Source organism: Bos javanicus, chromosome 1 (genome assembly GCF_032452875.1).
Source record: "Bos javanicus breed banteng chromosome 1, ARS-OSU_banteng_1.0, whole genome shotgun sequence".
Classification (NCBI taxonomy): Eukaryota; Metazoa; Chordata; class Mammalia; order Artiodactyla; family Bovidae; genus Bos; species Bos javanicus.
Genome location: NC_083868.1, coordinates 57,017,007 through 57,038,058, shown reverse-complemented (window position 1 = coordinate 57,038,058; position 21,052 = coordinate 57,017,007). Strand labels below are relative to the sequence as shown.

The window sequence follows — 21,052 nt, the reverse complement described above, 5'->3', positions numbered from 1 at the left end:
TTAGCCAAAAGTTTAAAATGATACATATCCTTTATATATCTATAAAGTTTTGAGCCCTTAAAAAAGAATAACCTTGATTTTAAGTTCAAATATAACATGCAAAAGACATGAACTTTATTATGCTTCATACATTTCTCTAGTCATTTCAGATTTCAATAAATGTGTTCCTGTATTTTGTGAACTGCATTTTAAAATCAGAGATAATTTTACAAATCTTCATATACAATGATACCAAATAAAAAACAAATTAAGCTTTATTAGCAAATCTAAGTAAGAGGTGGCATAGTTAACATAAGCATTCAGAAGGTAAACATTTCTTGAATAAAAAAATAGGAAATATTTTAATGAAAAAAAATCAGGGATTGAGGAGGGAGAACATTTTTCAAACAGCAGCTGGCACTTTCTTCACAATTTGTATCACTTGTGAAAATACATCATTAGATAAATACTCACATGATATTTACAAAGTAGAGAGAAGAGGAAAAACCTTCTAATCAAGGTCTTTCATCTGTTACTCTCTTCCATCTTCTGGATCCATTACTTTGCATACCAACTAAAGTTGTGATTCTAGTGAACTATGGTTGAAAGCTTATCAATTAAGTCATCAATAGTGTAAACCAGAAGTTGAATGTCTGCTTTTTCCTTCATTCGGTGATCACTATTCTTTCGGAGGATGACATCTACATCTGTGCTAACTACTCGGTCAGCGACCTGCACAGACGTGTGCCACGGTACAATATCATCCTTCATGCCGTGGAGCAATCTTATGGGACACTTCACAGGAATAGGACTATGTAACAAGCAGTGGTGCTCAGCTTCTTTAATGACACTGTACTGAATTCGATAAACTCCTTCTTCACTGTATTTTGATGGCATGGGCCACACACCTTTCATCTCTATTTCCTTTTTTGTCTGTTGGAACAAATGAAAATAAAAGTATTTATGCAACATCAATACATGCAATAGTCTTAAACAATCTAAGGAAAGTGGTCTTTGAAGAAGAGGCAAAGAGATAACAAAAACATAACAATGATAATTATCAATAATTAAATACCAGTATTTTCCACATAGTATCTCACAGGATCCTGATAATAATTTTGTTATTATTTCAATTTTACAAAAGAAGATATTAGAGTACACAGCTTTAAAGTTGAAAGGCAGTAACTGCTGTGGATAGGATTCAAACTTAGATTTAACTAACTATATTATATAACATCTTAAATCAGGCGTTGTTTCATCCCAGTTCAAAGGGAAAATTAGGAGAAAAATACAATAATTTCTTAGAATCAGTACAGGTAGCATTCATATTACATCAAATCAAATCTTAGGAATAAAAACTGTTTAGATTTAAAAATCATGAAACTAAAAGTGCCATTAGTGGAAGTTACTAAAATGGGGTGAGATGGGGGAAAGGGAAAAGAATGGAGTATACTGCTAAAAATGAAAAATAAGACTGGTTATTCTGGGGCAACAATACACGCCCAATTTTAGGCTGAATGTAAAAAAAAATAGTTTTTGCCTTTCAGAGTTCTATGGAATGAGAAGAAAACTGTCTGTTGTTCTGGATGACAAAGAATTCTTGCAAATATCTCCTGAAAACTGAGCAATGGTATCAGTTCTACCTTTAAAATAAAATGCTGGGTATTCTTTGATTCTTGAAGAATCTCTATTTTTGAGACCATAATTTGTCTTAAACGTTTTTTCTACTTAAAGTAACATATATTCATTATTGAAAACATGGAAAATATAAAAAGCATAAGAAGAAATAAATTACCAATAGCCCTATCTCATGGATATAACAACCAACCATTAATATTCTGGCTTCTCTCCTTCTAGTATTTCTATATGTGCTAGGTTTTAGATATACCATATGTAAAACACTTAGCTATTACAATTTATATATAGTTTTCAGTGCCTATTTATTTAATATATATATATTTCTGGGTTTTAAAAGATTAGATTAAAAGTTTTTAAAGACTGGATAACTGTCTACCAGAATGCATACAAGATAATTAATTCAACCATTTCCATATTGCTGAGTACTTCTAGGAACATCTTTGAACATAAAGGGTTATATGTATATAATAAATTCTTTGGAAAGATTATCACAGCTTGAATTAGTAAATCAAGACGTAAATAGCTTTAAGCCTCTTGCAACCACATAATATGAAGGGAATTTCTGTCTAGAAAAAAACAGGTGGATGGCTTATCAAAAATAAAGAAAAATACAAGGAAAGAAAAGCTACATACAATGTATTTAAAAAATCTGTATTTAAATTTTCAATAAAAATACTGTATTTCCACATTTAAAACTATTCACTTATTACAAATTCAGAGGCAAAAAAGAATTTAAACAGTAAAATATATATGATATTATCTATATGTATTTAGGTATTCTAATGTATTTTATAAAATTCCAAAAACATTTCAGTGAAAAAGCTGTATATCTGAAAGCTAGACTTCTAAATATCTATAGCCAAATGATTTAAAATAGAGTAAAAAATTATAACGTATATTAATATCATGGGGTGCTCTGCATTAAAGCAACATATGAACCAAGTATTTAAAGCAAAAAAATGATATTCAGTTGTCCTCACACTACTTATGACTGTTCCTGAATTTGTAATTTCAGTAGTTAGAACTAAGTTCCATTGATTATTAGAGAGGGTCAACTATGCTAATTACCAACACATAATAATAATTGCATTTTAAGCATTGCTGCTTCCCAACTAGCTCTGTTATCTGCTATTGAGGTGAACGAATATTGTTCATTTGAAGAACAGACTTAACTTTACAAAGTCTTTTATGTCCCAAAGCCTCAAAAACAAAAACTACAGGAATACTAAAAACAGCTTTATTCAAAGAAAAGGTACAATATTCATAATTCTTACACCAAAAGAAACTAGGAAGGCAATGTGTCTGTGAAACTTGGATTCCAACAACTGTGCATCCTGTCTGATGCCCTCTAGTGTCCACAGAGAAATCTGTATGCAGGTCAAGAAGAAACAGTTAAACGGGACATGGAAAAACAGACTGGTTCCAAATCAGGAAAGGAGTACTTCAAGGCTGTATACTGTCACCTTGCTTATTTAACTTACATGCAGAGTACATCATGCAAAATGTCAGGCTGGATGAGGCACAGGCTGGAATCAAGATTGCCAGGAGAAATATCAATAACCTCAGATATGCAGATGACACTGCCTTTATGGTAGAAAGTGAAGAACTAAAGAGCCTCTTGATTAAAGTGAAAGAGGAGAGTGAAAAAGTTGACTTAAAACTCAACATTCAGAAAACTAAGATCATGGCATCTGGTCCCATCACTTCATGGCAAACAGATGGGAAACAATGGAAACAGTGACAGACTATCTTGGGGGGCTCCAAAATCACTGCACATGGTGACTGCAGTCATGAAATTAAAAGATACTTGCTCCTTGGAAGAAAAGCTATGACCAACGTAGACAGCATATTAAAAAGCAGAGATATTACTTTACCAACAAAGGTTCATCTAGTCAAAGCTATGGTTTTTCCAGTAGTCATGTATGGATGTGAGAGATGGACTATAAAGAAAGCTGAGCACTAAAGAATTGACGTTTTTGAACTGTGGTGTTAGAGAAGACTCTTGAATCCCTTGGACTGCAAGGAGATCCAACCAGTCCATTCTAAAGGAAATCAGTCCTGAATATTCATTGGAAGGACTGATGCTGAAGCTGAAACTCCAATACTTTGGCCACCTGATGCAAAGAACTGACTCACTGGAAAAGACCCTGATGCTTTGAAGACTGAAGGCGGGAAGAGAAGAGGATGACAGAGGATGAGATGGTTGGATGGCATCACTGACTCGATGGACATGAGTTTCAGTAAGCTCTGGGAGTTTGTGATGGACAGGGAAGCCTGGTGTGCTGCAGTCCATGGGGTCACAAAGAGTCGGACAAGACTGAGTGACTGAACTGAACTGCAGTATCCGCAGAAGGAGACAATGATTAGAGTTAGAGGTAAATCAAATTCCCACACAAACAATGAATAATGCTGGGTCTTAACATTTCCAGGACTAAAGAAGACAGTAAAAACCTCTGGGTCTATTCCCTTGACACTGAGCACTAGCTGTTTCTGTGGAGAAGAGGGAGAGATCCTAGTGTCTGGGCCCTTCCTTACGCATGTTTTTAAGTTTAAAGGTCTCAACATTTTAAGAATTCTTCGCTGGTATGATTTAGGATTAGCAAAGAAATACCCTGATTTGCAGGACATAAATCTTCTCAATCACGGGCTATCTATCATATCTTCCCTCTGAGTGATTGATGTACACACATAAAGAGAAATGTACATAGATCTTGTCATTTCCCAATAACCCCCCAAAACTGTGTAATCAACACCTTTCCAATAGGCCATCTTCTTGAAATAATTTCCCACCATGAGAAGCAGAGTAAGGGGTTCAAGGTTTAGACGCAGAGGATACAATGGCAGGAAAATTTAGCAGCATGAGGACATTAAGCATCTATGTATGAGAAACAAGAAAGTAAAAAAAAAAAAAAATCTCAGAAATAGGTAAGTGCAAAGATGATCAGCTTCGTAATTTTAGCCCTGACCAGAAATCATATGAAGAACCTGACTTTGCAGACAATGTCATTTCTTACGGAGCTGGGAAGAACAATGTGAACTAAGAATAAACTTAGAACAGATAGTATATGGCACTGAATTCAATGCAGAACTTGAGGCAAAAGTCAATGATATTCTACTCTTCAACACTAAATATGCTTTTTCCTTCTTTTTCTTTTCTTCCTCCTCCTTATTCCCTGCTCTCTACAGCAGTGGTTCTCAAACTTCACCTGGGGCCTTGTTAAAACGACTGGGCCATACTCCCAGTTTCTGATTCAGTGGGTCTGGTGAAGTTCAAGAATACACATTTCTATTAATACAAGTTCTCAGGTGATGCTGTTACTGCTGGCCTAGGGACTACACGTTTTGAACCATGGCTCCAGACTGTTTCTTTCTGCTAGGATTAGTCCCATAGATGAAATTTAGATCCCAAGGGAAAATATGCCCAAGGAGAACTCAACTGATTTCCAAACAAAAAAATAACACACACATAAAGAAACAGCTATTACCCACCACTTTTTTTATCCTTGCAGACAACAAAAGTGCTTAAACATACATTCAAGAGCAAAGTATAATAAACCAATTACCTTTCCAGTCATCTCAGAAACCTTATTTCTATCATGATTTGCGGAAGAACATGCTACTGATTAAAAGCACCTTTTTTTTTTTTAAAGGTGAAAATTAGAAGTAGAAAAAGAATGCCAAGTTAGTGTCTAAGCCAGGAATGGCAAATCTTATCTCCTGTGTGTGACGGACAGCGTGTGCTTGGAGAGCTCTGCTAAGAAAGAATCTGAGGCTTTAAGGCTTAAACTTTCATAACTGATTAGCTGGTTTAACATGGTTATAGAATAGATATTAATAATATTACCCATAGGCCACAAAATAAGACTAAGAGGTGCACAAAGAGGTCACAACGTATGATCCAAATAAATAAACGTGGTTAATAGCATGTTGCTAAAACAAAAGTTTAAAGTATGATTTCATTTATGTGATGCGATGATTTGAAGGGACTGTGAAAAAATAGAAAATCGTAAACAGGAGACCAAATAGTTAAAAGGGGCTTCCCTGGTGGCTCAACTGGTAAAGAATCTGCCTGCAACGCGGGAGACCTGGGTTCAGTCCCTGGGTTGGGAAGATCTCCTGGAGAAGGGACCAGCTACCCACTCCGGTATTTTGACCTGGAGAATTCCATGGACTGTATAGTCCATGGGGTCGCAAAGAGTTGGACACGACTGAGTGACTCTCACTCACTCAAATAGTTAAATGAAAAAAAAGAAATGGTAAACAAAAAGTCAGTTAAGACAAAAGATAGAGCCAGCAAAGGACAGATGACACACGCATAAAATTCAGAGAAAGAGGGAGCAGAAGAACAACAGGAGGGATACATGGAGGTTGCCTGGGACTTACCTCAATAGGAAGCTGATTAAATTGTGTCACCAGGCCATCTACAGCTGTCGCTACGCCAACCAGAGCAACAACCTTTTGTGGCCGTGCGATTGCAGCATGAAACATAAGCCACCCACCGAGGCTGGATCCAACCAGTATCTAAAAACAAAAGCACGTTGTTTTGAAGAGGAATTTCTTTTTCTTTTTGGTAAGGGAGGGACTAATTTCATAGAACATATGTATTTTCTGCCTTTATATCCACTGGCTCCCAGACTTTTAATATTTGGCACAAAGTAAAATTAAGACTGATTACTTTTTGTTAAAGTATCAGGTCTATAATAGAGAGTAAATTAGACAAATAAAATTTGTAAAACGAAAAGTAAAATGCTACTTACGTTTTAGGAGAAAGTGAAAATGAAAGAACTGATTGATTTGACATTAAAATATAAAAATTGATTGTTAGACATTTAAAATATTAAATATTTGCATCTAATGAAATAGCTCCAATACCATGAGGTTATAGTCCACAACAATTATCATGATATTTAACAAAAACAGTCACCTGTGGTCCTTCAGCCAAGTCATCAATTATAGAAAGAACATCTTTTCTCCACTTTCCCACTGTGCATTCTTCCAAGTTACCATCTGAATTTCCAACTCCTGAGTAATCAAACCTGGAGAAAGAGAAAACATATTTGTATCTAGATATCTAGTATTTGCTTCCCTAATTTCTAAGGAAGATAGCACATTAATAACAATGCCTCAACTCTATTAAAATAAAAGTGAAGTCAGTATGTATTGCAGCAAATCTTATTGGCTTAACCTCCAAATACCTCCCACAGTCACTCACTTTCTCACCTCCTCCACTGTGCCAGCCTGGTCCAAGTCACTATTCTCTCTCGACTGAACTAATGCAAGAGTCTCCTAGTAAATCTCCATTTTCATTTTTCACCCTCACAGTCTATTCCCCACTCAGTAGTCAGTGATCCTTTAAAAAAAACAAAAACAAAAAAACAAAAACAAAAAAAGATCATGTCCTGCACATACCCTTCAAAGGTTTTGTATAATCTTTAAGTAAAATCCAAAGTCCTTACCATCTTCTAGCCCCTAACTACCTCTCTGATCTCATTCTTCCATTTCTCTCTCCCTCCCAACTGTATCCTCATTTTTCTTTTTCAAGTTAATGGAATACACCATCCACATTCCTGACTCAAGGGTTTTACATCAGCTTCTCCTTCCCTGTGGACGACTCTACCTGAGACATTCACTCAGACTGCTCCCTCACTTCAGTCGGGTTCCAGTGTTACATCTCCAGAAGCATTCTCTGACCGTTCAACCTAAAGCTGTGCCTCTTTCATCATTCTCCAATTCCTTACTCTGTTTTATTCTCTTTACAGCAAACACTGCTACCTGACAATATGTGTCCATTGGATTACTGGTTTGTGGCCTGTCTCCCACACTAGAATGGTATGTAGGAACAGTAGAATGGTGTAACATAATTTCTTAGAGATAAGAGATTTAAAAGTAGAGGAAGAAATTAAAATTTTAAGTATGAAGTGATGTGGTTTTGGATTCTTGGGAAATAGGATAACAAGGCAGAAGCTGAAGTCTAAGTTACAGTTATTATTTCTTCTCAAATCCAAAGGATATATATAGGAGACAGACCAGGGAGAACAGGGGAGAAAAACCCAATTCTCCTTTATCTTCCTCTGTGGGTAAAGATGTCTCTACTTGCTATATTGTTTACAGGGGCCCTCCAAGTATATGGTAAAGATGCAAAACACATGTCAGTTGTGTCCAACTCTTTGTGACCCTGTGGACTGTAGCCCTCCAGGATTCTCTGTCCATGGGGATTCTCTAGGCAAGAACATTGGGGTGGGTTGCCATGCCCTTCTCTAAAACACATGTACAGGGCCTTCAAAAAGGTAAATACAAGCATTCAGTGATAGTAATGGGTAACAAATAAAAAATACAGTTCATTCTTGCTGAACCCTAACCAAGTGACAAAGATTTGGCAATTTACAACTTTTAATCACAGTAAGGCAATTCTGTCCTAGCAGCCTCAATATTCTCAAGTCTAAATACATTTTAAATTTCCCAAATCTAAAATTTTAAATTTTATTAGAAATCATGAGAGAAGATGAGTCCTAAAGCCATGTGTCATATTCCTGAGCTCTGACTCAATCTTAATATCCTGGATGGTGGCAGGATATTAAGAAACCATTTTCACCAAACCATAAGTACTGTTCTTGTATACTATACAAAACTAACCATTTCTTCATTCAAGATTTAAGTTTTACAGACAGAATCACAAGAAAGTAAACTGAGAAACTGGGAGTATAAATAGAAGATAAAATCTCTTTTCCAATCTTTATGTACTACATTGGCAGGCGGGTTCTTTACCACTAGTGCCACCTGGGAATCCCTTAAAACAAGTTAAAGGGCAATTAATTGCTAATAGTGATTAGATAGCAATGAAGTTTGATAAAAGCATATAAAAAGGAGCCTGATCAAATAAAAAATTGTAATGAATGGCTATACTGTATAAAGGTGTATAAATATACATTTAGGTTACATTTTAATATAGTACCACATATTCCTTTGGATAAAAGGAATAAGACTAAATTCATATAATTGTCTATATACACTGTATTTTCATCATGATTACTAAATATACCCTTAAAAAGAAAATTTATTTCATATGCATCTAAAATGCAGAAAACTCCCTCATACATCTTATAGGCAGACAGGAACTGGCTATAGCTCTTACAGTCTCAATTTAAATTAGGAACTGATAAAATGAGGATTTCTTGAGTTAAATTCTTTTGGGGACAAAGGAGAATGATGGCAATTTTTCTGATATCATCATGTCTTGCTCAAGATAGTCCTCCTTGGACTTCTCTTCCTTCTTACCTACATCCTAACTATTTCTCAGTGTTCCCTTAGAGTTTTTTCTATCCACTTCAACCACTATTTTTCTCTCAATATATACAGTTAAGTAGCATGCTCTTTGACATAATCAAATTTTGATGAATATTTCTGCCTAATTTCCCATATGTATTTTATCTTGCATTCCTCCACCCTGATTAAAAGATCCTTACAGGCAATGACCATATTTTAAAACTCTTTGTATATTTTACAGCACCATTGTAGGGTTAGAAGGTCTACTTGTAAAAAAATACTCCAGTCTTAAGGATAACAGTCAATTTGGAACATTTTTAAGAGTTCTGAGCATGAAAATGAAATAATTCAGTTAACTTGATAAAAGGAGTAAGACTAAATTCATATAATTGGCATAATTTCTGCTAATATACTGAGTAGATAAAAGTTATTTTTAAGTAGTAAAAGTTTTTTATTTTTATTTCTAATTACTTATTTTATTTCCGAAAGTTGTATTTTCTAGACCTATTGAGTGAATGATAGTGAAACTCTTCTAAAACTACATAAATAGATTTTTAGGTTGCTAGTGCTAGAAATGAATTCAGAAATTATCTTTCATCCCATCTCCTCCTTTTTATGATGAAGGAAACAGGTCCAGCATTTATTAACTGACTCATCTTGTCACAGCTAATGTTAGCATTAATTCTAGAGTCCATGTTTCTTGAATTTCAGGCCAGTGCTCTTTTTACTAACCCATACTATCTCTTCTGGCAAATCAGGCACTAAATAAATGACTGCTCTAAGTAAACAACCCTAATAACAGTGAAACATTATTTTAGTAAAATAATTATCAGTATGAAATATTAAGAATTGTAAAATCAAGTAGTAAACAACACATACCCTTATTTATGCTTATAAAAACATATTCAGGCTACAGAAGTGAGAGGAAAGAGGAAATTCAGTGAAAATGTGAATTACACAATATTAATTTTACAGTACTTTTAAACACAGATGCTATTTTAAACTACATATTTTGAAAGTAATGAAATAAACAGTGGTTAAATAACAGTGGTCCTCAAGTCCTCAAAGGAAAACCACACCATAAGAGATGACAAGAAAGCCAGCTAGTATACTGGTTTGCTGTCATGTTAGAATGTTGTTTCTAAAGAGCTTAAGTTACCACTAGTTTCCCTGTCTGCCAGCATCATCAGCGTGGCACGAAGACCAGATGGGAGGGAGGTTCACAAGGGAGGGGACATACTTATACCTATGGTTGATTCATGTTGATATATGGCAGAAACCAACATTTTATTGTAAAGCAATTATCTTCCAGTTAAAAATTAAAAAAAAAAACCCAAAAACTATTAAAGATTGCATTTTACATGAACCCTAAATCACAAGATTAAAGTTTACAGACCAATAAAATAAACTAATCTATAAAAATGCTGGCATATATTTCAGTTGGTTAGAGCAGAAGTAATTCTTGACTGCCAAGGTAAATAGTAGTAATATTTTCTTTGAAATGTGTTATTCCTACCTTATATAGGCGTGACCTAGAGATTTGCAAAACTCCTCAATCGCCAATGCTTTTGTACCATTCATATTAGAAATATAGCCAGGGATGAAGATAATTCCTGGACTTTTGCCTTTTAGCCTTTTATAAGCCAGGTTTGGGAGGTCTGGTCGACTAAGGAAAGAGATTGATGTCTTGTGTCTGCAAGCTAAACAAAGCACACAAAACATAAAGTTTGCAAATACAGTTTTTGGAAAACCATACATATTTTCAATCTTAACTTTCTTAACTCATCAAATTGATAGCAAATACTATTTCCATTTCATAGAAAAAAAATAGAGACATGAAGTATTAAAGTCACAAGTCCGTGCCTATCTTTAAAAATCATGTCACAATTGATCTTCTCTGAGCAAGGTTCAATCATGATTCTTTCAAAATACATAACAAGGAAATTTTAAGGCCACTAAAGACAGAGTGACTTGTCAAAATGTTTTCCTGTTGCTGTTATATCATCTGTCCCAAACAGTATCAATCAACATTCATATTTACCTACACTAGTTTTAAGCCTTTTCTTGGGAGATGTTAGTCTTCTTTGAAATTTTTTTTTAATGTCTGAGGGGTTTCACATCCTCTACTTTTTGGTGGGGAGGGAGAGAAGTTTGGTCTGATGTTGGGAAACTGAATCAAAGATAGAGGTGCTGGCCCCTCTTATTACTTATTCTTCCTCCACCCATAAAGTCTTGGGTCATGGTAATAGTCAATCATGATTCTCTATCTGCTGAGGTGGGTTTGTGAACAGTTTCTTTACAAATAACCTTGAATAAATGTAAATACCATTTTTGGAAAAAGATTTCTCATAGGACTCCCAATCACTGTGTTTTATTTGTTGGTTTGGCTTTCTTGAAAGGTGAACACAAATCTGAATGCAAGTAAAAAGGCACAATGCGCAACCCTTATAATGTTATTCCAGTCCACTATCTTTCAAGTTCTTTCCCCACCCGACAGTAAGGTCAACGGGTGCTTGTGCTCAGTGACCTCCGACTCTCTGCAACCCCATGAATTGTAGCCCACCAGGTTCCTCTGGCCATGGAATTTTCCACCAAGAATACTGGAGTGGGTTGCCATTTCCTCCTCCAGGGGATCTTCCTTACCCAAGGACTGAACCCATCTCTTGCATCTCCTGAATGGGCAGGCGGATTCTTTACACTGTGACCACCTGGGAAGCCATAAAGTCAATACTTGCTCTTAAAAAATGTAGAACGATGTTTAAAAACAAAAAGTCATTTATAATCCCATTTTCTCCCTCCAGAGAAATCAGATTTGTGTATTCCCTTAACAGTCTTTTTCTGGAATAATGAAATCTCTTTTTTATTCCTTGAAACCTTTATCTATTGTGGATAATTAAAACTTCACAGTTTCTTCCATATGAGCTAATAAAGTTTTCCTCATTTTGGATGTGAGAAGTTGATTTTTTAAACACTGAACTGAAGGCGTTAAAGCTATCCCTTTTACACGTAGGCTTGCTTCAGAGTTTCAACGCATAGTGAAATATGCCAAATTTAAAACTTTTAGTGAAAAACAAGGTAAACAGGAGCCAGTTATGTAGACCGACAGATTGTAGCAGCAAAAATGTTCTTTACCCATTTCTTTAGCACTCAAAAACTCCTTATCCTCTTTTCCATATTACTTTCCCATGGGAAATTTTCCATGAGACCATCACAATTTATTTAATCTTGATGAGTTATAAATGGTCTTAACATAATATCCATAAATGACCTTTGTACTATAAGAACTAGCTCAAAATCTGAGGCATATATCTTCAGTGAAACTACTAAACAGTGAAAGAGAATTATAGTTACTGAAATGACATACTATACTTTGCTAGAGGGACATATATAACAGCCTTTTGGTTGTGAACAATTAAATTGACTATATACTTAAAAATTTTAACTCAAAACAAAGGGTATTTACAAAGACAGTCCCCATTTCAAGCACCATGCATCTGACAGCTGGGGGCAAGGGTATGAACCTCAAAATAAAAAGACATAATTCAGGAAGGCAGGCTATATATATGGGGGAGTGGAGATGAGACGGAGAACAATCAAGCACAAAGAAATATTCAGGGGCTTTAATTTTTGTCCAAATTCTAACTTCCTTTGTAGAGTAATGGCTATGGTTTTTTCTGGGCTGGAATCCTGGCGGCCAGGTTAGGGCGGGAAGACCCAAAACAACCAAAAAAAGGAAAAGTTTACACTTTTACAAAGAACAGGTAAAACCTTCCTGTAAAATCGCTCAAGAGAGAGCAGGTCTAAGCAACTAACAGTCACGATCTGTAAACCTCTTGGAACGTGCACAGAAAAGATAAAAGCAATTAATAATCAAACACATTAAATGCACATCTGAAGTTTTCCTAGTCTTGGGCGCTTAACACAGGGGAGGTGGGCAGAGAGAATCCTTGAACTACAGAGCATAAAGCCAACCACTGCCCGAGCTGTCAGGATACCCCGGGGCCTGGCAGAGCTCTCTCACTACCTTCATCAGAATTGTTAAAAAGAACTGGGGTACTGAGAACCTGGAAAAAGGATTTCTGAACGGAGCGCCAAAAACGCAAGGGACAGGAACCGCCGAAATCCGCTATGTTCGAAAGAACGCATCTTACTCCAGTCTTTCGGACACTGACCTCGGAGCCACTGTGGCGCCCGCTCGGTCTTCCGTGCAAGTAACGTGCTGAGACCATGGTGGAAGCCGAAAGTGACTGCCGCCAAGCCCCACCTGCGACAAGGTACCCAAGCGGCCACGGCCGCCAGGCCCACCCCCGCCATCTTCCCAGCAGCCCCTGCGCCCTGCGCCCGCCTACTGAGATGCGCACTGCGCCCAGAAACCAAGGTGCGCATGCGCCGCTGGCTGGAAGCAGCAAATAAACAGCCCTGGCCAGAGTTTCCATCCCCAGAGAGCGCACATGCGCAGAGTGTCGTCGCTCTTACAGCGTTTTTCTGCTGGGCTATATGCTGTGGGGAGGTTTCAGTTCAGTTAAGTCACTCAGTTGTCTCCGACTCTTTGCGACCCCATGGAGCATGCCAGGCTCTACTGACCATCACCAACTCCCAGAGCTAGCTCAAATTCATGTCCATCGAGTTGGTGATGCCATCCAGCCATCTCATCCTCTGTTGTCCCCTTCTCGTGCCTTGAATGTTTCCCAGCATCAGGGTCTTTTCCAAGGAGTCAGTTCCCGTTTGGCCTATGACAGTTTGGGATGTTTTGAGCATACTTGGTAGCCTGCTTTCTAGATCAGTGGATACTCCAGAACTGGAAGCAAGGAGAGGAACCGCATGCAACATTCCTAGACAGGAAAACAAACATCTGGTCATCCCGAGACACGAGGGAACTGAAACATAAAGTGTTAAGCTTGCTGCGTTGCAAGTCGTTCTCACTCCTAATACTGAGTAGGTTAACAGGCCCGAAGGCCAGGGGTCTCCAAAGGGAGGGAAGAGGGTGCAAGTGTCAGACATTATGTATCTCCCTCTTAAGAGGCAGGAGAAACAAACCACTAGTGTTATATTTTTTCGCCTTCTCTATACAAATTTTAAGAGGTTTCTTTTAAAATTCTGTGTTGCCATGACGACACCTGGTTCCACCTGAACTTAACATTTCTCAAACCTTGAGCTAATCAATGTTTTTCTTATGGAAATGTTTGTCTTAAGCTATGTTAATTAACTATGTATTTGGACTCTGTCTTCAAGTCCATTCCACCTAAGACTCAGAACGCACTTGACAAACCTGTATGTTTTACTCATGTGAATATTCTCTTAAGCTATGTTAATGAGACTGTATTTGCTTGGAAACCAGCCTTTCTGCAAGATTCACGTCAATCATTTTATGACCCGGAACAACTCTCCTTGTACTAATGTTATCTCAAAATGCATGTAGTGGGTGAGGGACCTGGTGCCAGTCTCTGAATTTTGAGAATTTCCTTTCTCTAATTCAGCTCAGTCACTCAGTTGGGTCGGACTCTTTGTGACCCCATGGACTGTAGTACGCCAGGCTTCCCTGTCCATCACAAACTCCCAGAGTTTACTCAAACTCATATCCATCGAGTTGGTGATGCCATCCAACCATCTCATCCTCTGTCGTCCCCTTCTCCTCCCGCCTTCAGTCTTTCCCATCATCAGGGTTTTTTTTTTTCCCCTATGAGTCAGTTCGTCACATCAGGTGGTCAAACTATTGGAGTTTCAGCTTCAGCATCATTCCTTCCAATGAATACTCAGGACTGATTTCCTTTAGGATGGACTGGATGGATCTCCTTGCAGTCCAAGGGATTCTTCAAGAATCTTTTCCAACACCACAGTTCAAAAACATCAATTCTTTGGCACTCAGCTTTCTTTATAGTCCAATTTTCACATCCATACATGACTCCTAGAAAAACCATAGCTTTGACTAGACGGTCCTTTGTTGGCAATGTCTCTGCTGTCTAGGTTGGTCATAATTTTTCTTCACAGGAGCAAGCGTCTTTTAATTTTATGGCTGAGTCACCATCTGCAGTGATTTTGGAGCCCCCCCCCCCCCCAAAAAAAATCTGTCACTGTTTCCATCCTTTCCCCATCTATTTGCCATGAAGTGGTGGGACCAGGTGCCATGATCTTAGTTTTCTGAATGTTGAGCTTTAAGCCAACTTTTTCACTCTCCTCTTTCACTTTCATCAAGAGGCTCTTTAGTTTTTCTTCATTTTCTGCCATAAGGGTGGTATTATCTGCATATCTGAGGTTATTGATATATCTACTGGCACTCTTGATTCCAGCCTGTGCTTCATCCAGGCTGAATGATGTACTCTGCATATAAGTTAAATAAGCAGGGTGACAATATACAGCCTTGATGTACTCCTTTTCTTATTTGGGACCAGTCTGTTGTTTCATGTCCATTTCTAACTGTTGTTTCCTGACCTGCATACAGATTTCTCAAGAGGCAGGTTAGGTGGTCTGGTATTCCCATATCTTAAAGAATTTTCCACAGTTTGTTGTGATCCACACAGTCAAAGGCTTTGCCATAGTCAATAAAGCAGAAATAGATGTTTTTCTGGAACTCTCTTGCTTTTTCGATGATCCAAGGAATGTTGACAGTTTGATCTCTGGTTCCTCTGCCTTTTCTAAAACCAGCTTGAACATCTGGAAGTTCATGGTTCACGTACTGTTGAATCCTGGCTTAGAGAATTTTGAGCATTACTAGCGTGTGAGATGCATGCAACTGTGTGGTAGTTTGAGCATTCTTTGGCATTGCCTTACTTTGGGATTGGAATGAAAACTGACCTTTCCAGTCCTGTGGCCACTGCTGAGTTTTCCAAATTTGCTGGCATATTGAGTGCAGCACTTTCACAGCATCACCTTTTAGGATTTGAAATAGCTCAACTGGAATTCCGTCACCTCCACTAGCTTTGTTCGTAGTGATACTTCCTAAGGCACACCAGACTTAACATTCCAGGATGTCTGGCTCTAGGTGAGTGATCAAACCATCGTGATTATCTAGGTCATGAAGATCTTTTTTGTATAGTTCTTCTGTGTATTCTTGCCACCTCTTCTTAATATCTTCTGCTTCTGTTAGGTCCATACCATTTCTGTCCTCTATTGTGCATTTCATCTTTGCATGAAATGTTCCCTTGGTATCTCTAATTTTCTTATAGAGATCTCTAGTCTTTCCCATTCTATTGTTTTCCTCTATTTCTTTGCATTGATTCCTGAGGAAGGCTTTCTTATCTCTCCTTGCTATTCTTTGGAACTCTGCATTCAAATGGGTATATCGTTCCTTTGCCTTTAGCTTCTCTTCTTTTCTCAGCTATTCGTAAGCCCTCCTCACACAAACCTTTTGCCTTTTTGCATTTCTTTTGGGGGGGGGGGGATGATCTTGATCCCTACCTCCTGTACAATGTCACGAACCTCTGTCCATAGTTCTTCAGGCACCCTATCAGATCTAATCCCTTGAATCTATTTCTCACTTCCACTGTATAATCATAAGGGATTTGATTTAGGTCATACCTGAATGGTCTAGTGGTTTTCCCTACTTTCTTCAGTATAAGGAATTTGGCAATAAGGAGTTCATGATCTGAGCCACAGTCAGCTCCTGGTCTTGTTTTTGCTGACTGTATAGAGCTTCTCCATCTTTGGCTGCAAAGGATATAATCGATCTGATTTTGTTATTGACCATCTGGTGATGTCCATGTGTAGAGTCTTCTCTTGTGTTGTTGGAAGAGGATGTTTGCTAATACCAGTGCATTATCTTGGGAAAATTCTCTTAGCCTTTGCACTGCTTCATTCTGTACTCCAAGGCCAGATTTGCCTGTTCAGTCAATTCAGTTCAGTTCAGTCGCTCAGTCGTGTCCGACGCTTTGCGACCCCATGGATTGCAGCACGCCAGGCCTCCCTGTCCATCACAAACTCCTGGAGTTCACCCAAACCCATGTCCATCGAGTTGGTGATGCCATCCAGCCATCTCATCCTCTGTCATCCCCTTTTCCTCCTGCCCCCAATCCCTTGCAGCATCAGAGTCTTTTCCAACTCCAGGCCAAATTTGTCTGTTACTCTTGACTTCTTACTTTTGCATTCCAGTCTCCTATAATGAAAAGGACATCTTTTGGGGGTGTTAGTTCTAGGTCTTGTAGGTCTTCATAGAACTGTTCAACTTCAGCTTCTTAAGCATTAGTGGTTGGAACATAGACATGGATTACTGTGATATTGAATGGTTTCCCTTGAAAACGAGCAGAGATCATTCCATCATTTTTGAGATTGCATCCAAGTACTGCATTTCAGACTCTTGTTTCTCTAATTAGCAGACTGAAAGAGTCAGACATGACTGAGCGACTGAACTGAACTGAGTAGCTATATAATATCCAACTAAAGACTAGCAGGGGGCACTCTTTCTGCCCCCTTCTGACGTCTATCAGAAGCTTTCTCTATCTCTTTTATACTTTAATAAAACTTTATTACACAAAAGCTCTGAGCAATCAAGCTTCTTCACTGGCCCCGAATTGAATTTTTCTCCGTTGGAGACCAAGAATCCCAATGTCTTTCATGGTACAGCAACAACCTTGCAATACATTGACTTGTACAGGGAATGTTTCCAAATTCTAACCTTAATCATGCTTGTATAAACGCCTGGAGTGGAACTGAACTTTCACTGCTTCTTTTCAATTTGTTTTTGTTCTAGCTCTTTGTATGTCAGACCGTTGAATTATTAAGACCCCTCTCTCATACTTCCCAGGTGACTCAGATGGTAAAGAATCTGCTTCCAATGTGGGAGATGCGGGTTCGATCCCTGGGTGGGAAAGATCCCCTGGAGAAGGAAATGGCAACCCACTCCAGTATTCTTGCCTGGAGAATTCTATGAACAGAGGAGTCTGGTGGGCTACAGTCCATGGGGTCGCAAAGAGTCGGACAGGACTGAGAGACTAACACACACTCCCTCATACTGTGTGCGAAGATAAATTCCAGTAGTTAAACCGTCTCAATGAAAGAATAAAACCGAGAGGATTAAATACACTTTAGGAGAATATAGTATAGATAAAAGTAAAATTTTAAAGCAAGATTTGAAACCCCTGGAATAAAGAAGAATAAAAACGTATAGCGAAATTGATTTTCTGAGTGGATAACAAAATGTTAATACTTCTGTTTAGCTTGCTCCCCAGAGAAGGCAATGGCACCCCACTCCAGTACTCTTGCCTGGAAAATCCCATGGACGGAGGAGCCTGGTAGGCTGCAGTCCATGGCATCGCTAAGAGTCGGACACGACTGAGCGACTTCACTTTCACTTTTCACTTTCCTGCATTGGAGAAGGAAATGGCAACCCACTCCAGTGTTCTTGCGTGGAGAATCCCAGGGACGGGGGAGCCTGGTGGGCTGCCATCTCTGGGGTCGCACAGAGTCGGACACGACTGAAGTGACTTAGCAAGCTGCTCCCAGAAATTGGTAGAAAAAATACGTAATTCTAATAAAATTGGCCAATATTTGTGATAGGCAGTTCACATATGTAAACACGATGATCAAGCTCACTAATTGAAAAACGTGAAATAATAACATGAATTAAATGTTAAAAATTAGCATGCCATTTTTCCTACCCATCATGTTGGCAGAAGTTAAAATGAACAATTATTGGCAAGCTGGCATTCGTGTATGGATGGTGAGAAAGTAAACCGCTAAACTCTTTTGTCAAGTAATATCACCTATGACAATTCAAAATTTACATCATTGTCAATGCTCTTTGACCCAATGGCCCCAATTTGTGACCATCCTATAGAAAACAATAATGGTTTATAAGGATGTAACACCGTCTTCCAACAACACAAGAGAAGACTCTATACATGGACATCACTAGATGGTCAACACCGAAATCAGATTGATTATATTCTTTGCAGCTGAAGATGGAAAAGCTCTATACAGTCAGCAAAAACAAGACCAGGAGCTGACTGTGGCTCAGATCATGAACTCCTTATTGCCAAATTCAGACTTACATTGAAGAAAGTAGGGAAAACCACTAGACCATTCAGGTATGACCTAAATCAAATCCCTTATGATTATACAGTGGAAGTGAGAAATAGATTTAAGGGACTAGATGTGATAGATAGAGTGTGCCTGATGAACTATGGACGGAGGTTCGTGACATTGTACAGGAGACAGGGGTCAAGACCATCCCCATGGAAAAGAAATGCAAAAAAGCAAAATGGTTGTCTGGGGAGGCCTTACAAATAGCTGTGAAAAGAAGAGAAGGGAAAAGCAAAGGAGCAAAGGAAAGATACAAACATCTGAATGCAGAGTTCCAAAGAAAAGCAAGAAGAGAAAAGAAAGCCTTCTTCAGCGATCAATGCAAAGAAATAAAGGAAAACAACAGAATGGGAAAGACTAGGGATCTCTTCAAGAAAATCAGAGATACCAAAGGAACATTTCATGCAAAGATGGGCTCGATAAAGGACAGAAATGGTATGGACCTAACAGAAGCAGAAGATATTAAGAAGAGGTGGCAAGAATACACAGAAGAACTACACAAAAAGATCTTCATGACCCAGAGAACCACAATGGTGTGATCACTCACCTACAGCCAGACATCCTGGAATGTGAAGTCAAGTGGGCTTTAGGAAGCATCACTACAAACAAAGCTAGTGGAGGTGGTGGAATTCCAGCTGAGCTATTTCAAATCCTGAAAGATGATGCTGTGAAAGTGCTGCACTCAATATGCCAGCACATTTGTAAAACTCAGCAGTGGCCACAGGACTGGAAAGCTCAGTTTTCATTCCAATCCCAAAGAAAGGCAATGCCAAAGAATGCTCAAACTACCGCACAATTGCACTCATCTCACATGCTAGTAAAGTAATGCTCAAAATTCTCCAAGCCAGGCTTCAGCAATATGTGAACCGTGAACTTCCTAATGTTCAAGCTGGTTTTAGAAAAGGCAGAGGAACCAGAGATCAAATTGCCAACATCCGCTGGATCATGGAAAAAGCAAGAGAGTTCCAGAAAAACATCTATTTCTGCTTTATTGACCATGCCAAAGCCTTTGACTGTGTGGATCACAATAAATTGTGGAAAATTCTGAAAGAGATGGGAATACCAGACCACCTGATCTACCTCTTGAGAAATCTGTATGCAGGTCAGGAAGCAACAGTTAGAACTGGACATGGAACAACAGACTGGTTCCAAATAGGAAAAGGAGTTCATCAAGGCTGTATATTGTCACCCTGTTTACTTAACTTATATGCAGAGTACATCATGAGAAACGCTGGACTGGAAGAAACACAAGCTGGAATCAAGATTGCCAGGAGAAATATCAATAACCTCGGATATGCAGATGACACCACCCTTATGGCAGAAAGTGAAGAGGAACTCAAAAGCCTCTTGATGAAAGTGAAAGTGGAGAGTGAAAAAGTTGGCTTGAAGCTCAACATTCAGAAAACGAAGATCATGGCATCCGGTCCCACCACTTCATGGAAAATAGATGGGGAACAATGGAAACAATGTCAGACTTTATTTTCCTGGGCTCCAAAATCACTACAGATGGTGACTGCAGCCATGAAATTAAAAGACACTTACTCCTTGGAAGGAAAGTTATGACCAATCTAGATAGCATATTCAAAAGCAGAGACATTACTTTGCCAACAAAGGTTCGCCTAGTCAAGGCTATGGTTTTTCCTGTGGTCATGTATGGATGTGAGAGTTGGACTGTGAAGAAGGCTGAGTGCCGAAGAATTGATGCTTTTGAACTGTGGTGTTGGAGAAGACTCTTGAGAGTCCCTTGGACTGCAAGGAGATCCAACCAGTTCATTCTGAAGGAGATTAGCCCTGGGATTTCTTTGGAAGGAATGATGCTAAAGCTGAAACTCCAATACTTTGGCCACATCATGCAAGGAGTTGACTCATTGGAAAAGACTCTGATGCTGGGAGGGATTGGGGGCAAGAGGAGAAGGGGATGACAGAGGATGAGATGGCTGGATGGCATTGCTGACTCGATGGACGTGAGTCTGAGTGAACTCCGGGAATTGGTGATGGACAGGGAGGCCTGGCGTGCTGTGATTCATGGGGTCCCAAAGAGTCGGACACGACTGAGCAACTGATCTGATCTGATCTGATGTTATCTGCTAGAGCAGCATTTTCAGAGGCAAAGAGAAGAAAAATGGAACGGCCAATAAAAATATGATTGAATAAATTG

At 38.6% G+C, this 21,052-nt stretch overlaps 1 protein-coding gene across 1 annotated transcript; it reads right to left on the bottom strand.

The window, feature by feature from the left end:
• Positions 1-236: 236 nt before the first annotated feature.
• Positions 237-13,231, bottom strand: ABHD10 (abhydrolase domain containing 10, depalmitoylase). The gene is made up of 5 exons (XM_061391074.1): positions 13,053-13,231; positions 10,397-10,580; positions 6,542-6,653; positions 6,001-6,138; positions 237-912 (listed from the first exon to the last, which is right to left on the bottom strand). Exons 1-5 carry the CDS (start codon positions 13,192-13,194, stop codon positions 568-570), a joined length of 921 nt encoding a protein of 306 aa, XP_061247058.1. The 5' UTR covers positions 13,195-13,231; the 3' UTR covers positions 237-567.
• Positions 13,232-21,052: the final 7,821 nt, after the last annotated feature.

Coding starts and splice junctions, on each gene's coding strand:
- ABHD10 (XM_061391074.1), bottom strand. CDS start 13,194: ATGGCGGGGGTGGGCCTGGCGGCCGTGGCCGCTTGGGTACCTTGTCGC. Junction 6,654..10,396: donor CTAGGTCACGCCTATATAAG/GTAGGAATAACA, acceptor CTCTTTCTCCAG/GTTTGATTACTCAGGAGTTG. Junction 913..6,000: donor TTAATCAGCTTCCTATTGAG/GTAAGTCCCAGG, acceptor TTGTTCCAACAG/ACAAAAAAGGAAATAGAGAT.